Consider the following 18,816-nt stretch of genomic DNA (forward strand, 5'->3'; position numbering starts at 1 on the left):
TAGAAGAATGTTGTTTAGATTGGCTGCTGGATCATGTTGTGATGTGTGTTCCTTCCTGTTAGAAAGAAAAAGATTGTATCGCCAAATTCTGCTCAAGCCAATCCAAGTTGACTGCAAAAAAAAAACATGGACACAGGGAATGGCAACGACACTATTACAGCCAATTCAAATCCACCATCTTGGAATTTCCGGCCCCGAAACGCAACCAGAAAGAAATGCTGTTGGATGGAAGGGCAGCGAGGGTGGATAATTTACAAAAGTGCATATCATTATTTATTTGTAAATGTATTTGTTCAACAACAAGGTAATTCAAGGTGCTTTACAGAAAACATCAAGCAAAGGAAGCACAATTATGAAATGACATTAGGATACAATAACACAATAAGTAAAAATAACAAAAGAAAACTTTAAACTAGCGGCTGAAAGCATAAAGTATACTGCATGATATGCCCCCCCCCCACCCTTCCTGTCACGTCACTCTGATCTCTGTTCTAAACCAGAAGTGCCACAAAAAAATATATAAATAGTTCATTTCAACTTGCTGGGAAAAAAAGTTGCTGATTGGTGTCTTTAAAATCCCATGGCACTAATGGTTGGCAAACTCACAAAAAGTTTCTCTCAAATGACAACCAGGTAAACTTTTTAACGCATGATACTGTTAGCCTCTACATGAAAACACAGTGATCAATATCGTTCCCACAGCCAAAACTGACAAAGAACATGGTGTAATTCTGTGATTCTTTTTTTGTTGGTGCATACTTATCTTCCCCACCCAAAATAATTTCTAAGAAAAGAAGAAATAGATGTGTCTGCATTTCTTTTACAGGGTGGAAAGAAGAAGTGAGAAAGATTGCACAACCTGAGTTTGATGCTCAGTATAGGCTAAGACGTCAGACTGACATTGAGTCTAGAAATGGTTTGGCCTCCCTGCCCAATCTTTATCGCTCAACCAGCTCTCTGTTGGCGCTTGATAATTTCGACAGACCAATCGACTGATAGAGTAGCTTTTACTAGCTATTTGGGTTCAGCTAAGCTATCTCCCTTTACCACTGAACTATCTGTGATTTGTCTGTGATTTAAACAACAAAGATCATATCTATCATAACAATTTAAAAACAGGAACACATTTCTATTCTTCTTTTATTTATTTTTTACAACTTTAAGAGTTTTTATGCTATAAACTCATTTCTATTCTTAAACTGTTTAGCAATCAACTGCTATAATTTAGGAACTGAAACATGCGACAAACCACCTTATCTACAATAACAATATTGCTAAAAAGGTTAATAAGTAGATAGTCACAACTTGAACCACTTGAAACAACTTGCAACAACTTGCAAAACACACCAACTGGTTGCAAGAACTCCTTTACTAGTTGCGAATCATTGGTGTGTACTGTGCTTTAAACATGTGAAAAACACTTTGGATAGTTTTTTAGACGTGAGAGTTTGATTTACAAAATAATTTGCTGGGCCATATATTATCACCCAAGGGCCACCTGTTGGCTACCACTGCGCTGTATACTTAATTGACCAGAGTCTCCCAGGGCTCTATGCTAGGCCCCTTCCTTTTTCCCCCTCTACACCAAATCTCTGGTGTAGAGGGAATAGCGTCCCTATTCTGTTTGAGAAAAAAGACAATAAAAGAAAAGAAAAGAGTATTATGCATTGACCTAAACTCACAGTGTCCTAACAATGAACACAGTACAATGAGATAAGCTAAGTCATTAGGGACAGTGGAGGCGAGTCTAAAGCGAGGGAGGAGGATATTGAAGTACCGCAGTTTCATTACCACAAGGCAAGGCACATTCCTCCTTGTTGTTCTCTAAGGTGGTTACATTGGCTGGCATGCCAGAACATACTCACAGTTACAGTGGATCTGACATGGATTTATGAGAAACAATTCAGTAATTGGAAGATTGAGAAGTTGTCTAGCTACTCCTACAATGTCTGTCTTACTACTTTGGATGTGTGGATGTTTTCTTGGTTTCACTGGCCAGTCTAGATCAGAAGATGGTGAGTATACAGGTGTTTTCACACAAAACTGGACAACTTGTGTCAAGTGAGACTGTATTGTTAGCAAGTATTATATTGTTGCTGTCGGGTGGAATCTCCAAAACCGTTCCTTTTTTGCTATTATTATAACGTGTTGTGAACTTGTAGATCGGCTATTTCACTACTTTTGTACGAAAGTATTTAATTTACGAAAGAAGACTATCTCCAAATATGTAAAGTTAGACCTGTGATGAAGGACCTGAATGTCTTTACAGTATATGTGTATTTAAGCAATCAACTTCATATAGTCAGTCTAAAAGTATTACGTTATAAATAGGTTGTTGTCGGTTTTAACCATGCACTATTATTCCCTAAAGGCGAAAAGGTTTTGTACAGAAATGTATGAATCAGGGACACAATGTGCTCTCTCCTCTCTACATAGTGGAACTGTTCAATTCTGTCAAACTGGCCCACTGGGAATGGACTTCCAATCCACCCAGACATGTAAGTCTTCTCCAAACCAAGCACACAATGAACGAGTATCTGAGTTTGACTCACTTCTGGCTGTGTAGTAATGTATTGTTGTATGTTTTATATCACAACCAGTGGGGCGTAGCCAATTTGAAGCTGGGTTCTGAGACTGCAGTACTGGTGTACCAAGCTTGCACAGACATCAACAGTCGCAGAACTTTACTGAGCCAGTGGATCGACCGCGGTGAATCCTCCCGCCTGCTGTTGGACATTGCATTTGCCCAGGAAGAGGAACCATCTAAAATACAGTCTCCACTGGAGGTTCACTGGTTTCAATCAAACACACCGCTCACAAGGTGGCATGACAGAGGGAAGGTTCTATCTCTCCATGTTAACAGACAGTTCCCAGGCACGGCCACCACAGAACAAATATCAAGTGACTACCTGAATCGCAGTTTGGCTCTAAACCTGGGGACAGTCACACAGGGGGGCTTCCATCTCGGTTTCTCCTACTCGGGGAATTGTGTGTTCGTAGCATCTGTGAGAGTGTACTACAGGAGGTGCACTGGGGTTGTCAGTGATCTCGTAGCATTCGAGGAGGCTGGAGTTGAGTCGGGGCCCCAGACGGGCTCCTGTGTGAAGGGAGCTGTGGAGGTGTCGCCTCCTATCAGGGAGTGCACCGTGGATGGGACATGGAGTCCACTGCGGGGGGAGTGTGTCTGTGGAACCGGTCATGAAAGAGTGGACGACACCTGTAAAGGTATGTCCATGACAACACTACATTATCAGTAATAATTGAGTACTATTAAAGGACGACTTCACCCATTTTCAACCTATCGTCATATAACTGGTCCACTCTAATGCTCATGATAAAATGGTACCATTTTTGTCTACTCGGTCTGTGTCTCAGAGGAGGGCTGTGTACACTTCAGATACCCGCCTACCAGTGACATCATCGATGGGGAATCCAAGCTAATAGAAACTGCAGGCTTTCTATTCCTGGAAAGTTAGTGTGCTATAATGAAAGCCATTGTTATCGCTTTAATAAAAATCTAACAAAAAACTGAACTGTCCACAGCCCTCCAATGAGACATAGACCTAGTGGAGAAAAATGGCACCATTTTGTCAGGAGCATCAGCTAGGACCTATTATATGAAGATAGGTTGAAAATGGGTGAAGTCGTCCTTTTATAGTAATATAGTAATATTTTTATTTTATTTTAAGACACACAAAAAACTGTTAATTTAATAATGAATGATTCAATAAATAATCAACTTGATAAAATAAAAGGAATAAATCATGAATTTAGGGGTGCCCCAGTGGTTTACCTGGTACGAGCACATACCACAAAAATAGGCTATAGTCCTTCTGCTGTTGGCTCAGGTTCAAATCCCCTTATCTCCTCTCTCTCTCCTGCCTTTGCCTTTCCTGTCTCTCTGTTCACCGTCCTGTTGAGATTAAACAGAAATATTTTTTTTATTTTATTGTATTAAATACACAGTACAAACTAAAATAACATTTAAGAAAATATAAATAGAGGCTTCAAGAATACATTTAAAAGAAGGTTGTGATACCAGCCGAAGTTCCTCTGTTGCAGCACTATCCGATATAGAGATTGGATAGATCTTTAACCCATTAAAACCAGGAAAGCATCTGTCATTTTAGATTTTTGCGTTGGCTATTCAAAAATAGCAGATATACACATCACTTTCAAGCTTTTTAAAAAATCTTGAAAGCATTAGAATCGGCCTTGGTTAAACCAATTCCAACCCCGTTGAAAACCTATTAGAGAACCAGTGAAGAGAAGCATGAATTTGGATGATGTAATCTGGTCTGTTTGAATCAGTTAAAACTTTGGCTGCAGCATTTTGTGCAAGGTGGAGAGTGAAGACATTAAATAAACTTTGGACTGATGCCATGATGATGAAAGTCATGCCTCTCAGTTGAAAACACTGGTGATGACCTACAAGGCCGCCAAGGGCATGGCTCCCTGCTACCTGCAGCATAATGATCCTGAGTCCTTGCAATGATCAGCAAACACAGGTCCCTTCCCTATGACAACCATGGCCAACACTCCAGCTGGCCTGCTCCAGTGGTTCTCAAACTTTTTCATGTCCAGGACCCCCAAATGTATGTATTTGGCTACAGACCAAGATACAAGATCCCTGTTGTTAAAATGTTTCAATAATAGTCCAAATTTACCAAAAGCTTGTAAAGAGCTTGTGTATCAGCTATTTTCAAATAGCCGATGTACTGTATATAGAGTTCAAGTGGTTAAACTGAATTTGATGCTATATTAACTTATTTCACTGGGAGCCCTCTGGAACCCCCTCAAGGACCCCACTTTGGGAACCACTGATATATCCCTCCCCTTCCTTATGACGACCATGGCCAACACTCCAGGTGGCCCAGACTCCTCTCTGTGCTGTCCCCCAAGCTGTGGAATGTCCTCTGACCCCCCTCTGTCAATCATTGTCTCCGCCAGGCCGAAAGGCATGGCGAGAGAGTATGTTTTGCACCCTGTCCGTCCGTCCACGTGTCCGTCCGTGTGTCCGTGTGTCCATCTGTCTGCGAGCAGCTAATCTCTGGCACCGTTTGCCGCTGCGAAACTGTGCACACACACTCCCTGGATGCCAAAGCCGAACGTCTGCCCCGAATTTTTCAGATCGGCCTGTTATAGTGCCACCAGGAGGCCGACTTGTGCAAAACACATTTTGGATATCACTCCTACAGATTTTGTCCAAACCTCACACAAATCGGTACACAGTATCTCTATAGTCATGTGATCAACACGGATCTGTCGGATTTCCCATATTCCATCCTGATTGGCTAAGATTGGCTTCCAAAGTTTGCAGGATTGGTTCGTTTTGAACAAAATGCCTCAAATCATCAACGCAGCAGGCAGCATGCGATTTTCGTGAAATTTTGCACGCACATTCCCACTAGGCTGAGGAAGAAATGCCACCCTTTTCACTTTGGCCTGTGATAGCGCCACCAGCATGTCTAATTTAGCAAAACACATTTTTGGAACAAAATGCCTCAAATCATGAATGCAGTGTCCGATTGAAAGGCCTAAGAAGAAATGGCACCCTTTTCACATATTTTCCTATTATAGCGCCACCAGGAGGCCACAATAATCTACCTGGCCTGGCGGAGACCTGTGCTCCGAGGAGCACTTTTTCTAGTTCCCCATCTTTTACCGCAGTCTGAAAACTCTCCTCTCATATCCTCTAGCACTCACCTATTATCGTCACGGCTGCCCTTGTTGTCTATTTTGATAGATGCTTTCATACCAGATGCTAAGTAGGTTTGATGTCTACTTTCTATCGTAGGTACTGTAGGTTTTCTTACTCAACCACTCGCCCTGTTGATTAACTAGGGTTCATTCTTTTTTTTTGTTCAAGGTTTTTTTATTTTATATTTTCACATACAGGTCTATAACAAAGGGCATACAAAAACACTAAAACAGTGAATGTATGTTAGCCCTCCCACCCCCCCAAAGTTCCCGCTCCGAAAGAGCCACAACCCTGGTATCTCATTGTAGGCCTACCATTAACACAAAGGACAATACAAACAAATAAGACACAATTGCAATGAAAAATGAAAACAAGTCAAAAAATTAAAAACAAATAAAGTATACACAGTAGAATATATATATTATTAACTAGGGTTCATTTAGCTCCGACGGAACCTCTCCCTCCGCTGTATAGCTCCGAAGCTACATAGCGGAGGGAGAGGTTCCGTAGGGGCTAGGGTTCATTCTGATCTGGCACTTTTACTTTTTTGTAAGTTGCGTCTGCTAAATATTAAAAAAAGAGATTGTCATAGTTATAGACAATATCATGTTTACTCTGGGGAACGACGATTGTGGTTTAAGGCATAAAATGCATGAGGCAACAAATTAGTAAAATTGCCACTTAATAACGCTTACATTTGCATACAAAACGTATCGTTTCCTTAACCCTACTTGGGCTTTTTACCAGCCTGTCGAACAGACTACTACAAACCAGCCAGTGAGCCTGGAGGATGCCTCCCGTGCCCACCCAATAGCAGGACCACCATGGAGGGAGCAGAGAAATGTGACTGTCTTCCCGATTACAGCCGTTTGCAAGCTGACCCATACCTACTGGGATGCACAAGTAAGAGACTGGTACTGGAGATATTTAGTCACCTGTTTGGAATGAGTTGGTTAATGTCCCACTGGCTTCCTGAAATCTGAAACATCAATGAGCTTGCATAAAATACACTTCTGCTTTATTTGTCTCATCTACTGTTTGTTCTATTAGTCACTTTTAGAAAAGCTCTGCATTTAAATTACCATTTTGGACCTATCGTCATATAATTGGTCCTCACTATGCCACCATTTCTGTCTGCTCGATCTGTGTCTCAGAAGAGGAGTTCAGATACCTGCCTACCAGGGACATCATCGGAAAGCAGGTTTCAAAGATATTAAACATGTATTTTTACTTTTTATTAATGCAAGAACAGTGGCCTCCATTTCAGCCTGCTAACCTTCCAGGAAGAGAAAGGTTGTAGTTGCTATTAGCTTGCAATCCCCATCAATGGCAGGCAGGTTTCTGAACTGTCCGTAGCCCACCAATGAGTCGCAGAATGAGTCGATGGAAATTGTGCCATCTTATAATGAACATTAGTGATGACCAACTATATGAAGGTAAGGTTGAGAATAGGTCAAGTGCTCCTTTGAGATCCTTTTTGGTGAAACATACTCTTAAATCTTTCATTTGACAACAGCTTTTTTTTCTTTCTGATTAAATTAACATTACAGTCTGTGGTCCAGCTGTGTTGAATTATACCTTCGCCCCCATCTCCTATCTTAACGCAGAGCCCCCCTCGGCCCCGGTCAACGTAACCGCCCGCCACCTCAATGACACTCTGCTGACCCTACGGTGGGACCCTCCCCACGACCTGGGGGGGAGACAGGAGGTGATGTATAATGTAAAGTGTTCACAGAGGGAGGGATCGTCGTCCGGCCGGTGGGAGTCATGCGGGAGGGAGGTGGTCTTCCTGCCCGCCTCAGTGGGACTGACCAACACAACCGTCAGCGTGGCAGGAGTGAACCCACACTCCGACTACAGTCTCTCTGTCCAAGCCTGGAACAACATATCGGTCCACCAGCAGAGGGCAGCGTATTCATCGGTGTCCACTGTCACCATCCAGAAATGTGAGTGTGACTGGGTGATGTTGTCACTGGTTGCTCATCATGGTACATTATGGAATGTGCTCATCCCATGACTGACAGAGCATGTACTTCCTGTGGCCATAATGATTCATGACTTACTGTAAGGCTTATTTCAGAACTACTTTCATTTCATCCATCTTTTTTTTTCTTCATTTGTGTGTGTGTGTGTTTGTGTGTGTGTGTGTGTGTGTGTGTGTGTGTGTGTGTGTGTGTGTGTGTGTGTGTGTGTGTGTGTGTGTGTGTGTGTGTGTGTGTGTGTGTGTGTGTGTGTGTGTGTGTGTGTGTGTGTGTGTGTGTGTTGTTGTGTCTTGCAGTGAAAATCCCAGTGATTGTGACTGTCGGCCCTGTCCCAAACACCACGGAGCCTCAAGTACTTCCTTCTCCTCAGGAAGAAAAGAAGACACTGTCTCCGTGGATGTTGATGGGGGCCATACTGGGGGGCATGCTGCTCTTACTGGCTTTAATCCCTCTGGCCGGGTGCACTCGAAGGCGTAAACACACTGTACTTAGGTGTGTGGAACATTCACTTATTAGTTTCTGTTAATTCCTTGATATGGTCAGTGGGTTTCAACTTACAGTGTGTTTCGAGTCTGAGTCTTGGTGAAGTGTTTAGGACCCCCAACAATGGGTCCTCATCTGGATGAAACTATAATTTATACTTCAACACACAACAGTGCCGCTTGATGAAAATAAGTTACTTAGTTGTTGGTTGTTTTTACATCTTTGTTGTGTGTTTGTTGAAAATGAGCTGCCTTTTTGTTAGGAATGACGACCAAGGGGTGGAACTCTTGCCTCTAAACCCTGGTGTGACGTACCGTCGCACTGAGCAGACAAGTCCTGAGCCCCCCCAGCCCACTAGTAAGTAAAACAATGCTGACATTAATTTATATTTTGTCATACAACGCTAAATAACTGATTTCTGAAAATGAATCCGCTATTTTCATAGAGCTACATGGTTGTACTATGAATTATAAATTAGACTTACTGTAACTCACCTCACCTCACTGTCTTTAATACTTAATGTGGAAAGTTGGCAATAGAGCAGGGGTCTTCAAGGTTTTAATCAGGCCATGGACCCCTTAGCTGAGAGAGAGAGAGAGATGAAGCAGGGACCCCCACTAAAAAAATGAATACAATTGTTGCAGAATTCAAAGGAAACCTTTTCATAGATTTCATTGATACCTTCATAGACGTGTTTGACAGCACTGCCATCAGAGTTGTGTAAATGAATGTTTTTGTTGGTTTGTTTACACATTAATTTCTATTAATATGTTGGTTTCATGTTAATGTGTATTTTTAGACATTTGACCACTTAAACCCTCAATACTTAAACTTGACCTTTGGCTCTGTACTCTGTCTGCTCTTTTTTCTCTCTACACCAAACCTCTTTGCCGAAAATAGCCGATCTACAAGCTCACAACTTGTCGCATTGTGAGCTTGTAGATCGTCTATTCTATTCAGATCTACTCTCTCATCACTGTCATGATAGTTATTGAATGTTTTGTTCCTTAGCGGTACCAGGGGCCGTCCAGTTACTGGAGGGCTTTAGTGACGGCCTGCTGGACAGTCTGAAGGATGTACTGGTGGAGAGAGACCAACTCACCCTGGGCAAGGAGCTGGGCAAGGGTAGGTCACTGACTGGTTCCCAATCAATATTTGATCCAGGCCAAAAATGTGCCATATTGTAATACAAAACATACTACAGTGTAATAATTATGTTTATTGAAAACATACGTGTGTTTTGCAGGAGAGTTTGGCGCTGTCTATGAAGGGGTCTTCACTCCAGAGAATGAGCTGGTCATTAGAGTTGCAGTGAAAACCATGAGAGGTGCTTATTCAACAATGATCAAAGCTGTTTACTAGAGCTATACAGTGGTGTAAAGTAACTAAGTACATTGACTCAAGTACAGTAATTAAGTACAATGTTGAGGTATTTTTACTTTCCAATTTTCTGTACTTTTACTTCTACTCCACCACTACATCTATATTTCCACATTGCAGTATTGATATTTTTACTTAAGTCAAACAATTGAGTACTTTTTCCACCACTGGAGCTATACTGGAGCCTATAAACTACAATACAGATGTGGACTTGATGTATTTGTTTCTTTTTTCTTCGTCTATCACACCTTACGGTCTCTCATCCCTGTGCCTGCAGTTGGAATCCACAGTCAAGAGGACTTACGTGACTTTTTGAAAGAGGCGGAGATCATGAAGAACTTTGATCACGAGAACGTGGTCAGACTGCTGGGTAAGAGGATCCCATATAGCCACATATTTATATGACATCTTTTCATTGAACCATTAAGGAGGCAGGGTGAGGCTGTGCGCTTCCGCTCCACAACAGAAACCTGTCTACTGCACTGCAATAAGCTGGCTCTTATATCAATTATATCAATAACCACCAGTGTTCCAATGGATCCAATGTAGCTATTATTTAGTCACAAACTCTTGTTAATACTTTTCATAGGTTCAGTTTTTATTAAACCCACAGGGAGACTTAACCACCTTTGACCTGGCTTCCCTATTTTGTGTATGTCATTATCAAAAATATTCAAAAGCTTTCAATATTCTTCAGAAAATAGCTACGGCTATTTTTGCTACTTCAGCATGACACGGGCATACAACAAAAGATGGCATTAATTTATGGAAGAACATAAAAAATATGGAAATACGCCCGACAGCGAGGATACACAGTACTAGTGCTGTACTGCACCTGTAGCCTTGTGTGAGTGCTGTGTGTGTGTTTGTCCTGCAGGGGTCACTCTAGAGAGCGAGCAAGACTCCCCTCTGCCCGTGCCTCTGGTCATTCTGCCCTTCATGAAACACGGGGACCTGCGGCGGTTCCTTATTGCCACACGCTATGGGGACATTCCTATGGTGAGAAGCATGTACTTTAACATGTAAACCGGTTTCGTGCACACACACACACACACACACACACACACACACACACACACACACACACACACACACACACACACAGGCACAGTGCATAGACAAATATGTCTTCATTTACACAGGTGCAGGGATGGTCTCCCACACACAAACGCACCATGCACCCACACAGACACACACTGTCCATACTGTAGAACAGTGTTTCTCAAAGTGGGGTCTGGGCACCCCCAGGTGTCCTAAATCTGCTGTCCCCCCCCCCCCCCCCAAAAAAAAAAGATAACATCTTTTCAGATGGGTGGTCCACGGCCAAGTCAATTTGGGAGTCCTTGACATGAAAATATTTGAGAAACACTGCTGTAGATTATATTCATTGCGTAACACCTATTGCAAGTCCTAACCTTAAAGCAAACTTTGATAAGAACTTTGGGTTGTATAGCTACCGGAGCTTGAAATAAGTCCAAATATTGTTCATCATCTTTATCTCTTGCTTCTTTGCGCTGTGAGTGCAGACTAATGTTTTTACAGTGTGGCTCTGTTGGAGGATAGTCATCTATAAGCGGGCCTGTGTGTGTGCAGGCCTGTGTGTGCGTGTGCGTGTGTGTGCGTGTGCGTGTGCGTGTGCGTGTGCGTGTGCGTGTGCGTGTGAGTGTGAGTGTGAGTGTGAGTGTGAGTGTGCGTGTGCGTGTGCGTGTGCGTGCGTGTGCGTGTGTGTGTGTGTGTGATCTCGCAAACCACTGGACCAAATTTCTTGTGCACGCTGGCAGTAGGCCAATCTCCAGTGGGGTTTTTTCTCCACAAAATATTTGATATTTTACAAAATATTTAACCACTTGAATCCCTATTTTGGGGGGGACGGACAAGTCGCTTGAGCTTGACCAACTATTTTCGGCAAAGAGATTTGGTATAGAGGGGGGGGGGGGGAGCGGAACTCAGGCAACTAAGTTACGTATATAGGGTTTAAGTGGTTGACTTTAATCTTGTAATGGAAGCCTGTGGGCCTGGAGCAGTCTGAAACCGTGCCCAAATTTGGAGATGACAGACGTCATCAATATGACCTAACTGATACCTCACAAATAAATGTTGCTGCATAACTGCGACGCCTGATCATTGCGAGAAAATGCTTACCCAAGTAAGAGATGTTGTCATCAAGAATGACGCTCCAAGCGCGCTGCTGTTAGACAAACATGCAGATTACATAGCGGCCTACGGTTCCAAAAAGGACGACTACGAATATGCACTGTCTGAGTACCTGAGGATGAGTGGGCTTTACTGGGGCCTGACCGCAGTGGACCTGATGGGCGAGCTGCCAAGGATGAATCGCGAGGAGATCACACATTTTATCAAGTCCTGTCAGCATGACTGCGGGGGCCTCAGTGCCAGCATCGGACATGACCCTCATCTCCTCTACACCCTCAGCGCTGTGCAGATCCTGTCCTTGTATGACAGCGTCGACGTGATCGATGTGGACAAAGTAGTGGAGTATGTCAGAGGACTGCAGCAGGAGGATGGCTCGTTTGCAGGGGACAAATGGGGGGAGATAGACACAAGGTTTTCCTTCTGCGCTGTCGCTACTCTCGCCTTGCTGGGCCAATTGGACGTGATAGATGTCGACAAGGCGGTGGAGTTTGTGTTGTCTTGTATGAACTTTGATGGCGGTTTTGGCTGTCGACCCTCCTCGGAGTCTCACGCCGGACAGATTTACTGTTGTACCGGGTTCCTGTCCATCACGGGTCAGCTCCACCAGGTGAACGCTGATCTGCTGGGCTGGTGGCTCTGTGAGAGGCAGCTGCCTTCCGGAGGCCTCAATGGCCGTCCCGAGAAGCTCCCGGATGTGTGTTACTCATGGTGGGTTTTGGCCTCGCTGAAGATCATCGGCAGAATCCACTGGATAGACAAAGCCAAGCTGCGCACCTTCATTCTTGCCTGTCAGGATGACGAGACGGGAGGCTTCGCCGACAGACCAGGAGACATGGTGGATCCATACCACACCCTGTTCGGAGTGGCCGGTCTGTCCCTGCTGGGGGATCCGCTGATCAAGGAAGTGAACCCTGTATTTTGTATGCCTGAGGAGGTTCTCCAGAGGATAGGCGTACAACCAGACATACTGAGCTGACTCTCTTAAACACCATCCACCACTCTGCCACCCCACCATCATGCACCCCCAGTCACACCAATCACCCCAGAGCACGGTATGGAGAGTGTTTTTGCTGCAGAGAAGACCGTAGTGTATTGTACACGTAATGTACCTGATTTCAGGTTTGGTGCCCTGCTCTCTAGTCTTACATTTAAGGTTCTCAGTTTGCCCTTCTAGTTTTTTCCCCTCCATCTGTAGCAGAGTGAATTTGCTTACTCGTCTTAGCTGCAGAAAAATTTACCTGGCTGCCATCTGACAAGGTTTTGTCGAGTAGAGAAGATTTGTATTGTATATTTTCAAAATTATTCAAAATTATTCACAATCTTTCAAGTTTTTTCTACATTGTTCGAAAACAGCGTTGCATCGCGCTGGTTGTGAGCTTGTTGATCAGCTATTTTCGAATAGCCTGAGTATAAAATAGGGTTAAAGTGGTAAAACATTTGATGCTATATTAACTAATTTACCCACTGGACCCACTGGACCCACTGGACCCACTGGACCCACTGGACCCACTGGACCCACTGGAACCCCAGTTCCAGTGGAACTGGGGTTCCAGTGGAACAACCCCAACTCCAGTGGAACAACCCCAACTCAAGGACCCCCAGGGGTCCTTGAGTTGGGGTTGAATTGGGGTCCCCGGACCCCACTTGAGAACCACTGCTGTACTGTACAATGTGTTCATTTATGTGCTAAAAGTGTGATTGTGAGACGTGTTTATTGATCACAATGAGAGAGGAGAGAGAAAGGTAATGTGACTTTCCAGTTCCTCACTCACGAAGCATAGGATCAACTGATAAAGAGGACTTATATTTGGACTCCCTGCTGCTCATTCTTTATTTTTCTGCTGCTCTGCCATCTTGCTGCTCTGCTGCTATGCTGCTGCCCCACTGCTGCTTTGGGTTTGTGCTTAGCTCTATGATGTTTTTTTTTGCGCTCCCACTATCACCGCATCATCCACCTGTGGGCTCTGTTTCTATATGATTTCCTTAGGGGAGTCTATTTCATTCCCTGTAATATCTATTCGGCAGATCATTTATTTAGTATAATATTTTCATGGTTACAGGGACTGAATGAATTGAGACTTGAAGCCAAATACAGTATGCTTATATTGCTGATATTTAGACTCGATATATATCCAATCCAAGAATTGCTTGACTGAACTCATGTAGGATATCTGGTCCTCACAAGTACAGACATATGACACATACAGACACACACTGTTACACAGTGCCCTATCATACTCAACCCTCATGTTCAACAAAATTTTAGCCAGCAGCAAATAAATCACAGAATGTGCCAATATCTCCCATCTCCCAGTTCGTGCCTCACCAGAGTCTCCTGCGCTTCATGATTGACATCGCAGCGGGGATGGAATACCTGAGCTCCCAGGGCTTTCTGCACAGGGACCTGGCTGCACGCAACTGCATGTGAGTCCATAAGAGGGTGACTCTGAGAGAGATAAGTCACCCAGGTCATAGACAGGGGAGCTCTTGTTCAGATAAGACTGCATCTCTGTCCTTCGAGGCATTAGTATTCATACATGGCTTCAGACAGGACACTGAGGAGGACGTGTAAGGACACGGCTGGCGGGAGGATGTGAGAAAATAAAATGATTGGATTAATCATACCCTGCTCACAACAATATCTAGTTCTGCGTCTATCAATTGTGACCTTTACAGCTGACTTTTTTGCCCCAAAAGTTACTCATCTCTTTGGTTTAGCCTACTGGTCATTCCCTCTAAGGTTTCATGAATATCTGCCCATCCATTCTCAAGTTATCTACCTAACAAGTAAACAGAACAGATTACAATACCCTGCCATGAAATGCTGCAGGCAGGCCAGGGTTGCTTATAAATGTTGATCCCTGAGGGGAATTTGGGTTGTTGCCACAGCCATGGATAGGAAATAGATGAGGCTGTGATAGGACACCATGAATCATAGTGTGGTCGCCGATTTGACTAAATAGACGACCTTATCCACACACTAAGACTAAGCATTCAAAATCTATAAAAAAAATAATATATAGAGAGATAAGGGATAAAAAGGCAGGACGTCGAGCGTGAGGTCCTCACGCAAGGGATGTGAGGGACGTCGTGAACGGTGAGAAGCGTGAAGTGTGAAGCGCAAGGACGCGGTCCAAAAACCGAGAGGGTAGATATAGATATAACTCGGCCCGGCCACAACAGCGCTGCCAATCGAGCTCAGCTCTATTGGCACAGTGGGTTGTGTGTCGCTTTGCTGAGAGGGAGAGTGGGGTTCGATCCCAGGCCAGCTCGGTGCGAATCACTACATATAGGTAAAAACATTATAGATAGAGATAGAAACTAACTGTATTGCACATGTAGATTGATTGATAAGCAGCAGAGAGTTATACAATAGGTGGTGCAGGAACATCAGTGCAGTGTGTATTTTATCTCTGCCCACTGCATAGATACAACAAGTGTGCAGTGTGTCACTTCAGGACAGCACTATTGTACCTTCTCTATAAGTGTACCTAGTACATTATGTACAAAAAAACGAGTGATCTGCCCTACATTTGCCTTTCGCAGGTTGGGGGACGACTTGCGTGTGTCTGTAGCTGACTTTGGTCTGTCCAAGAATATCTTGAGCAACAATTACTACAGGCAGACTGTGGCCATCCGTGTGCCCATCAAGTGGATGGCCGTGGAGAGCCTGTCTGAATCCATCTACACCATCAAGAGTGACGTGGTGAGTTTGCTCTGTTGCTCATCCATTTTGTTGCTGCTAGACATGAGCCCAACTGATAAAGAGTCCCTTATTTGACTCTTTTGATGACATTAGTATTGGCAATTATGCAGTTATGCAAGTGTCCAAATTCTTAACCACTTTCGACCTGGCGTCCTATTTTGGGTAAAAATAATAATTCAAATGAATTAATTAAACACTTAACCCTACATGAACTAAATGATTTATAAACTGTGTCTAACATGTCCCTGTGTTTTCAGTGGTCGTTTGGGGTGACTATTTGGGAGATTGTGTCCAGAGGAAGGACCCCGTACCCTGGGGTCAACAACCACGAGCTGCTAGACCTCCTGACGTCTGGCTACAGACTCAAACCTCCGGACGACTGTGATTCCCCGCTGTGAGTTCTCGCAATTCAATAAGAGAGACAAGTCTAACCACTGAAACGATATATATGCTTTGTTGACCGGGGTCTCCCAGGGCTCTATCCTTGGCCCACTCCCTTTTCCCTCTACACTAAATCTCTTCGTCAAAAATAGCCCATCTACAAGGTGTAGATCGTGTGTAGATGTGACCTTGTTGATCAGCTAATTTTCGAAATGTCAGAATTGACATGCCCAGAATAGGGGCGCTAGGGTTCAAGTGGTTAGAGATACTCAGTGTTCATTTTGTTGACTAAGACTAAGACTAAAAAAACAAGATTTTGATATTTAGTCGACTAAGAGTAAACAATTTCAGATGGCTGTCAAAATTAACACTGGAGATACTGTAACATTTAAGGCCATTATGTACACACTGGGCTATATTTGGTATTAGGTATTCAATCTTGTCATTATATAACCCACTGGAGGCCTTATGGTAAGAAAGCATAGTGGTGTGTGTGATTCATCACTCCAGCTTTATTTGAATTTATACTGGGTTAGAATTCTACCTCCTACTACATTGCTCTTGTAGCCTCATTGACAACATGAGCTATGTGAGATCATCATTTTCTCATAGGTTTCTTGACTAATGTTGATTGGCTAGCTGCAGCGCTGCCTCTCTGGCTTTGACTTATTTGAGTCACAAGTAGAGAAAGTGAGCAGAGACATAGAGGTGACATTGTCCATGTAATTAATCATATTCTCCTCCACACGCTCTCTCTCTCTCTTTTCTTCACAAATGCTCTTATTTTTTGGGCTATCTTCACCACTTAAATCCTACCTATTTGATTTAATTATTATGGTTTGTTTGTATTGGTTGCTGTTCTTTCTTTTATAAATGTTTTAAAACTCTTTCTTTCGCCACCTCTCCGTGTCAGCTATGAGGTGATGCAGAGTTGCTGGCACGACGAGCCCTCCCAGAGGCCTGGCTTCAGGGAGCTGGGAGAGAGGCTGAAAGCCCTTCTGTCTCAGCTGCCGGCCCTGGAGGCCAGCCAAGAGGCTCACTATATCAACCAGGGCCTGGAGGCGGCCGCCTGTCAGGAGGTCGCCTCTGAAGACAGTCCAGAGATGGAGGAGGGCGCGGTGGGCAATGTCTACCTGCCCGCCCCTACGCGTGCCGTCCCGCCCCCTGCCAAGAGGGAGGTGGAAGAGGATGAGGTGGAAGATGGCTATCTTTTGTCTGTCAAAGTTGGTTCAGCAGTCAAGAGAGACTGATATGTGTGTGTGTGTGTGTGTGTGTGTGTGTGTGTGTGTGTGTGTGTGTGTGTGTGTGTGTGTGTGTGTGTGTGTGTGTGTGTGTGTGTGTGTGTGTGTGTGTGTGTGTGTGTGTGTGTGGACTGGCTTTAAACTGGGGGGGGGGGGATTATGTGGCAGTAAAAAAAATGCGAGATGTACTATATTATTATTACATATCATTTATATTGTAAATACACAGGCACTGGACATGAGATTTGCACAATATTTTGCTCATCACTCAGGGATAGTATATTGTTGAAATAAGTCTGTAATACTGAAATACAGACTCACGTCTGCGGAGAGAAGAATGAAATGTTGCAGAATCAGGAAAAACTCTGCTGGCTACACATTTTCATTGGTGCCAGTATTTGGGAATGTTTGTAGCAAAGTGCACCAAGTGCTGCATTGAAATGTATAAGCACGCTAAAGTTACTACACAGTGTTGGAATAACAGCAGTATTAACCACTTATGAGCTTAGCACTTTTTTATATTTTTAGATAGTAGGTTAAGGTGTGCGATACTATTGTTAATGAAAATAAGCTTTCCTGTGCCTTGTTTTTCTTTGCATTTTCTATTCCATCTCATTAAATAATAAATACAAATAAATGTGGGTATTGGCATGTGTACATTGCTGTAAATTTTTTGGGCCATTGTTTTTAACAGCTGATAATTAGGGATGGGCAGAATGATACTGAAATATTGAAACTTCCGATAATGTTTCCTTTGAGACTCATTCCGGCATTAAAATATCAACCATTTTTTCTTGAACCTTTTTTATAATTCTTGAAAAGGTGAGGAAAAAATGTCAGTTTGTAGCAAATAATTGTCTAGGATAAACAATCTTTACCTCTAAGCCAAGCATCGTTTTTAGTTATTTCACTCCACTAAACAAAAATGAGGGCAACACGTGATGTATGTTAAAATTACAACATGAAAATCAGTCATATAAAAGAGCATGAGGGGTTAAAATTAGAACATGAAACTCAGCCACATAATAGAGCGTGATGATTTTATGTTACAACATGAAAATCAGCCATATAAAAGACCATGATGATTAAAGCTGCAATCCGGACATTATTTCTAATGTTATTTTAGCCAATCATAGGGTACAGTAATATACGTAAAGCACATCTTCAGTGGTTGGAAGTGGTCTGACTGGTCTCCCTTCTCTTCCACTGAGACATTTAGACCCTGGTGGCGGGTTGGACACCTACTGGTTGACAAGTAGTACAGTGCCATATCTCCCTGTGGGAAAGTGGGGATTTCCACAGAGTGGTAGAAATGCAGTGTGGGAGACCAGACCATGCAGGGTTAAAATCCCGGGTAAGACATAAAAGTTGTGGATTGCAGCTTTAGAACGCTAGATCATGAAAATCAGCCACATGAGAGCCACAGTTAAAGTTATAGCAGAGATCAGAGATGGGGGAGGCAGAGTTCTTTGACTGCCTTTCAGATGTGTAGGATTTATCAAGGTTGACATACAGTGTAATGTCAAGATCAAGAAGCCGGGGGTTTGATATTGATCTTGTATGACGACCTTGACAACCTTGATAAATGCTGAATGTGCTGCGAGGGTGAATCGGCAGCCTCATTGGACACTGATGCTGCAAGTAAACTAAGTACATTTACTCAAGTACTGTACTTAAGTACAATTTTGAGGTACTTTTACTTTACTGGACTATTTCCAATTTTCAATACTTTTACATCTACTCCACTACATCTCAGAGGCAAATAGTGTACTTTTACTCCACTTCAAT

At 43.3% G+C, this 18,816-nt stretch overlaps 2 protein-coding genes across 2 annotated transcripts; both read left to right on the forward strand.

Moving 5' to 3' along the window:
- Positions 1-1,798: 1,798 nt before the first annotated feature.
- LOC308101991 (ephrin type-A receptor 3) lies at positions 1,799-17,679 on the forward strand. The gene is made up of 15 exons (XM_080451560.1): positions 1,799-2,015; positions 2,437-2,498; positions 2,601-3,225; positions 6,449-6,604; positions 7,309-7,647; positions 7,980-8,175; positions 8,429-8,523; positions 9,178-9,291; positions 9,413-9,493; positions 9,824-9,916; positions 10,424-10,545; positions 14,015-14,124; positions 15,247-15,406; positions 15,664-15,800; positions 16,701-17,679. The coding sequence occupies exons 1-15, from the start codon at positions 1,892-1,894 to the stop codon at positions 17,035-17,037; spliced, it is 2,751 nt and encodes a 916-aa protein (XP_080307686.1). The 5' UTR covers positions 1,799-1,891; the 3' UTR covers positions 17,038-17,679.
- On the forward strand, positions 11,681-12,676 carry LOC308102047 (geranylgeranyl transferase type-2 subunit beta-like; the record flags this gene model as incomplete). The annotated part of the gene is made up of 1 exon (XM_080451639.1): positions 11,681-12,676. The coding sequence occupies one exon, from the start codon at positions 11,681-11,683 to the stop codon at positions 12,674-12,676; it is 996 nt and encodes a 331-aa protein (XP_080307765.1).
- Positions 17,680-18,816: the final 1,137 nt, after the last annotated feature.

This window comes from Gymnoscopelus braueri (genome assembly GCF_963280865.1).
Source record: "Gymnoscopelus braueri genome assembly, chromosome: 15".
In the NCBI taxonomy this organism is placed as follows: domain Eukaryota; kingdom Metazoa; phylum Chordata; class Actinopteri; order Myctophiformes; family Myctophidae; genus Gymnoscopelus; species Gymnoscopelus braueri.

Coding starts and splice junctions, on each gene's coding strand:
- LOC308101991 (XM_080451560.1), top strand. CDS start 1,892: ATGAGAAACAATTCAGTAATTGGAAGATTGAGAAGTTGTCTAGCTACT. Junction 8,176..8,428: donor CGTAAACACACTGTACTTAG/GTGTGTGGAACA, acceptor CCTTTTTGTTAG/GAATGACGACCAAGGGGTGG. Junction 8,524..9,177: donor TGAGCCCCCCCAGCCCACTA/GTAAGTAAAACA, acceptor TTTGTTCCTTAG/CGGTACCAGGGGCCGTCCAG.